At 39.1% G+C, this 6,314-nt stretch overlaps 1 protein-coding gene across 1 annotated transcript; it reads left to right on the top strand.

Moving 5' to 3' along the window:
* The first annotated feature begins 1,341 nt into the window (after positions 1-1,341).
* On the top strand, positions 1,342-3,660 carry LOC126410337 (transcription factor MYB1-like). The gene is made up of 3 exons (XM_050079361.1): positions 1,342-1,496; positions 2,375-2,504; positions 3,018-3,660. The coding sequence occupies exons 1-3, from the start codon at positions 1,355-1,357 to the stop codon at positions 3,658-3,660; spliced, it is 915 nt and encodes a 304-aa protein (XP_049935318.1). The 5' UTR covers positions 1,342-1,354.
* Positions 3,661-6,314: the final 2,654 nt, after the last annotated feature.

Here is a 6,314-nt window from a genome sequence, read left to right as displayed (position 1 = left end):
ACATGCCTTATATGAATCTATCTACTTCAATTTTTAGAGTAGGGTCATAAGATAAAACAGTAACAACTTGTTATTGCTGTCAAATAACTCTTAAAGTCAACATTTTAATGGAAGTTCCAAAAAAAAACTTAATAGAAAGCTGCCAACTTTGACATGTGACGATCGGAGATGAAGAATGGATCAACATTTGAGCAGCTGCTCACCCAGATCCCTTAACAATTTTTTGTTAAAGCTGGAAAAATGTTGTTTAACAACGACTCATTGTTATCTCTATATGTCCAACACATGGCTCTAGCCAGAAATTTTTGGTTGAAGGGCACTCTAAATTTAAATTTCAATCTTTTAAATAGCATTCATATGTCAAAAACTGAAAACTTGTGAAGTTTCTATATTTTAATGAAGTAAATTTTGTAGGTTAGTGAAAACAATTGCCCACATCAACTACAATGTTGCACCACCATTTTATCCAACTGGAACAGCCGATCGAAGCGGACCGCTGGTTGAGCATGCAGCGCACAGAGTAAGAAGATTTAAATTCTAACACATCAGCAATCTACATCCAGCCTGTTACATGCACTTAATGAGATCCACTCGAGGGAAACGTGATCCCATCAGTCGCCCCTTTGTCATAAACGGAAGTCATTGTGCTCCATAAACCGGAGAAAGCTACACAATGGCTAACATCATGCTCGTTGCATGTTCTACACTCAAAATGATCAAAGTACCCCTTCACTTCACAAAGAAGACTCTCTTTCCATGACGGCAAAAATGAAATGAAAATTTCTTTTTGAAAAATAAACGAATACTCAATTGGCGCAACAGCAACCTGGTTACTAAAAACTGTAGAACACTGCAAGAACGATGGATGACACCGCTGGTCAAGCTTTACAATTAAGTCGGTAGGAAGAAAAGACGCTTGGTAATTGGGATCGAAGAAGAGATTACCGACAGACAGCTTGTTTAAGCATGTCTATTGTTGGCTAACAGAGAAGCATGGTGCACCATACAAAACGCAAAGAGAGATTTTCTTTCACGTCACATGAGAATCAGATATCCACTGATGTCACAGAAGGCCAAATTAAGATGGCGTGGAACGACAGCAAGTGATTAACGTCAAGGCTCGCACTGATCAAATTAACGCCAAAAAATTGGAAGTTATGGCGTCGTCCGCTCACCTAGTTACCGCCATGGCACGTCGCCCTCTTCATTTACTTCACCAGATGATTCCAAACAAGTGGAATGGGTTTGGAAATGCCTTCCTCCCCGTCGTCGATATGCCCATATAAAACCAAGGCGCACACCAGGAAGCCTTGCACTGCACTGGTGAAGTCTGTAGGCAAAGCGTGAAAAGAAGATGGCCAGCAGCTCGAGCAGCCATTGCATTAATCCTGCAGGCATCCGAAGGGGAGCTTGGAGCGAGCAAGAGGACGTGCTGCTGCGTAGATGCATCAAGAAGTACGGTGAAGGGAATTGGCACCTTGTTCCTTCAAGAGCAGGCAGGGATACATAATGATATTCAACTCTCTATTGGGATACCTAATGATAACTCTTCCCTGCTTGCATTTTTTGGGAAAAGCCCATGAACATTATTTGCATGCATCGTCGATATTTGCTCGGACGGTTGTGGCTTCTGCCAAACCCATCAATATGCTTTGCTACAGATTCCCACTCACGTTGGAACTTGCGCCACATCTTCTTTCTCCTATCTATAGATCTCTGTGCGTCTTTCTTCCTGCGTCTTCTTCAAGCGTGTTGATTTAGTTATCCGACTATGGTTTTCGGCACGAACTGATGCACTTCAGTAGGTGACAATACACGACTCGGGGCAGAGGCATTGCACCAAATTTCCATACAAACCCAAACAAAAAAAGTCTTACTATTGTCATATTGTCGTTCCTTACAATTTGGAAAGTTTATACCTAGTTCCTCTTGACCACTATATCTGACCCCGTTCTCCAACTGGCCAGACTCAGCAATATGCCTGTGATGTACTGGAATTCAGCATCACGAACATACTTTACATAGACCTCGTGGGTCGAGTACTTGAGTATATAAGTGCTTAATTCAATGAGATGTCCGCTAGTTCGTAGTCACTTCCTCGCGATTCAGACGATTCCATGCACATGATCTGGACGTTCCATCTCCTTTCTTTCTTTTCTCTTTCTAATAATAAAGAAACGGAAGCATGCAATTTTTAACAGTATTAAAAGTCAAGAAAAGAAGGGTACACAAGCCACATCACATGGCAGTACTGCATTCCGAGCAATATGCATGCATTGAACATGCAACACAGAAGTAAATTAAGCATGAAATACTGAAAAGATCAAAGTACCGAATTGCTGCATATTGACTCAATTATATTAATGTTGATCAGGGCTGAACAGATGCCGTAAGAGCTGCAGATTGAGGTGGTTAAACTATCTTAGCCCCAACATCAACCGTGGCCCTTTTGCACCGGATGAGGATGATCTCATAATCAGAATCCAAAGGCTTCTCGGGAACAGGTGTCCACTTACACAACCAGTTCTCCTTTTCCCCCATTCTTTGTCTGTTGCACGTCTTTAACCTCTCATTTCCCTTCACCTTCTCTGTGTTTCTATTTTACTTCCTAAGCATCCTAAATTTGCCTCTCATAACATGGACATGGCATTCGGTTCCTGCTTTACTCACTGTGCACAATTTCTAAAATCAGTTTTGAAAAAGTTAAGAGGTGGGCATGAGTACTTTTGCACAGAACATTCATTCAATTAAGGACGGGACTATAGTAATGCCAAGGGAAGAATTGAAGCCTGAGTATCAAATTCGTTTACCTATTTCCTCTTCAAAACTTACCAGTGGGGGGAAGATGCGCCTGACTATTAGACAAAATTAAAGTGCACTCAAATTCATAAAAGTTAAATAAAGTTATCATTTTTTGTCTTGCGTCTCATTTTATTTAATTAAAGACGAGCTTACTCAACCAAAGCTAAGAATATACTATTCTACTGACATTTTCTTACGAGTGTGTGATGAATAAGATGGTCGTTGATTGCTGGGAGAATGCTGGGAAGGACGGCCAACGACATAAAAAATCGATGGAACTCTCACTTGTGTAAGAAAATGGTGACCTATCAACGGCCAAAGGAAGCGCCGCCAATCCCTTCCGTTGTCGTCGTGAAGCCGCAAGCTTACAGGCCTACCGTGAAAGCACCGCACTGGTTCAAGACGCAGCAGGTGCCCACAACAGAAGAGCCTGCAGATTACTTTACAGAAGAACAGTTCTGCTTCTCTAGCTGGTTCGACCCATTCAGCATTCAAGGAAGAGGGGTAGAAATTGGAAGAGGAGGAGGAGGAGAACTCGAGGCACCTCATCAAACTGGAGAAGAAGCATTATTGCTTCCTGAAATATTGTTCGACTTAGATGGCAAAGAATTCCCTCTTCAAGCAACAACAGCTCCTACTCCAGCCGAACTTGAATGGCTTCCCGAAATATTGCTCGACTTAGATGGGAGAGAGTTGCCTCATCAAGCGACAACTGGTCCTACAGATCAGGGGGAACTTGAATGGGAGAAGTTATTGTCAGATCCGGAGTTTTGGAGCACTTTCGACATTAGTGGTGGAACCACAGGTGCAGAGGCCCCTTCTGACTTGCCAAAAGATGATGATGAACCTGCGATATGAAGAACAAAGCCGCTTGTTGAAAAAGAACAGGGGCTCGACCAAGTGTTTGTTGCCTTCATCGAAGCAATAACCCAATTCACTTTTAGAAATCTCTACAACAATCTTGGACTCTTTGCATTGACGTCCGGTTTGAGGAATGATGAAAATGATAGTCATGCATCATTAAGACAAGTCGTTATGTTGCAATTCTTAAGAAAAATGATGCAAAGAAGATCACGATGAATAAGGAGATTGCGAAGATAATCTCGATAATAATTTTGCAATCACAAAGGAAATTGATAAAACCATCTACCATAATCAGATGCAGATTTAATGCTAGTAATAGTAATTTTGCAACCATTCTAAGGACCAAGTTAATAGCATAAAAACATTGAATGGGTGTCCTGCTATCAGTTAAGATCGACGGATGGAGGCTTTCCATGGACTAGGAATTATTGCACCCACCTTTAACTCTTTATTCTTTACTTTCATTCTTTTTACACTTCAATGACAAAGTTTATTGTCAGATCTAGAGCTTTGAAGCTCCTTGGACGACAGTCCTGAAACCCCTCAAATTAAATGTTTATATATGTGTGCTCCGGTGACTCGAATTTCTAGCTTCACCACTAATCAAAACCTAAGCATGTCGATTTAGTTCCCTGTTCCCGATTGCCTTTTGTCTTGTTCCTTTTCGTGTCCAGGTAACGTTGACAATGTTGTGCATTTGGAACGAAACTGCACGCCCTTTATTTAAACGATGGAGAATGATTGTTCATCAAGGGCAGACTCCACGCACTTCTGATGTGGAAAATTCATGAGAAGACGGAGAAAAGTTATCCCCACTTTTTTTGTTTGGGTAGGAATAGCATTGCATGGAGTACAGACCTGCGTTTGGTATACTGAACATAGTATGATGCTAGTTATATAATGTCATTTGGTACCATTTTTGTGGGATCAAGAAAGCACTCAATCTCTCTCTCTGTCTCTCCCTTTGTGTTAGCGCAACCGTTTGTGTTGGGTGACGTGCTATAGTAAGGTACTCAAGGAGCTATCATAATTGTATTGAGGAATGTTGATTTTTAGATTAAGTGTGTCATTCTCGAGGCTAAGTAAACCGGTTTTTGTCCCTCCCTCTTTCCTCTTTCCCTTATGTTCTCTCTCTCTCTTTCTTTCTCGGACACACACACACATATATATATATATATATATATTGTTGAAAACACAGTTTAGTTACTTCATATATAAAAGCAATATCTTGAAAATATTATTTATTTGAGAAAAGAGAATGAACCTTAAACACAATATTCTTCAAATATATAGCTGCGTAAAAGGATAATCCCAATATGAAAGGCCCTGCCACTTCGTATTTTATATTTAATGGCATAATGATTCTTGAAATAAGACATTAATTTAATGAGACCGCCAAATGTAATTAATTATCTTCATTTTTAAGTTGATCAAATATGAAAAAAAAGCGATACGTGTTGAATAGTTCTTTAATTCAAGTAGTTAAAGTTCTTTTGAAGCTGAAGAAAATTAACTTTTCCTAAAGTACATCAGATCTCCTTTTGGTAAAAGGATCGTGAAAAAGACAAAGAAAAGAAAGAAATTTGTTGTACATGGTCCAGCTAGCCCAAACAGCCTAGATTTATGCGAAAGTACCACTATGTGTCTCTTTCTCGTTTGATTTACTCCCTATTTAGATACGAACATATATCTGCATGTTCCAAATCTCATCTGGAACGGACTGGTATGATTTTCAAGAGAAAACGTAATAAACATTATCCAGAAGATCATAACAAAACATGAAACTTTCGTAGTATTCTTGCATTATTTGCAGATGCTAACTTATGTAGCATGAACCGTAAGACTTTCCTCGAAGGAAGGAATTGACGTGTAATGGCAGCTCATTTCTAACCGATCGATTTACAGCTTACATTCAACTTAGTTCGAAGAACCAAGGTATAAATAAACTCTTTGGTTGCTGTATATACACGTGATATCGATCTTCCTTGTTTCCGCTGGCTTGTTTTCAAATATTACCTTTTGGTGTACCATTGATTCCCATTAACTTTGAAAATAGAGATTCAACGTAAGGTAAATTCATGCAGGAGCAGATTTTTTATTTCGGAGTACTCACTATTGATGAAGTTTTTTTCTTTTGGTTGCTTGACTTATTGATTACCAGATAGGCAAAATGTCATTTTTCTATTGTTAATCTTGAAAATGTTGTTTCTTTATAATCACTTCATAATTTTTGGTTACTTACCCTTCCGAGCAATCAAACGGTCACAATCCTTAGACATTATTATCAGATTGGTTATATAAAAAAGTGCAACAGCGACACTGTACATATCAATATAAAAAGTTTGTTTGTCTATTTCGTCAAAATAAAATTAATTTAAAATTTCTTACATGTCCAAAAAGAAGTAGGTTAGCGCCAAGCGTCACCGCATGGGCACCCGATATTATACAGCCACATCACTGGCAGCGAAAAACCGTTTTTTTGTACCCTCATACCGTTATCTCACTATTTCATTAATATTTTATTATCTCATAAACAATATCCCATATTTATTTATGTTTAGTGCTGTCTCATTATCTCATAAATATTCTATTACTTCATAAACATTTTATTAACTCATACATTCGTCCGTTATCTCATTTTCTCATAA

This window comes from Nymphaea colorata, chromosome 8 (genome assembly GCF_008831285.2).
Source record: "Nymphaea colorata isolate Beijing-Zhang1983 chromosome 8, ASM883128v2, whole genome shotgun sequence".
Taxonomy (NCBI): Eukaryota; Viridiplantae; Streptophyta; class Magnoliopsida; order Nymphaeales; family Nymphaeaceae; genus Nymphaea; species Nymphaea colorata.
This window is presented reverse-complemented; position numbering and strand designations above follow the sequence as displayed.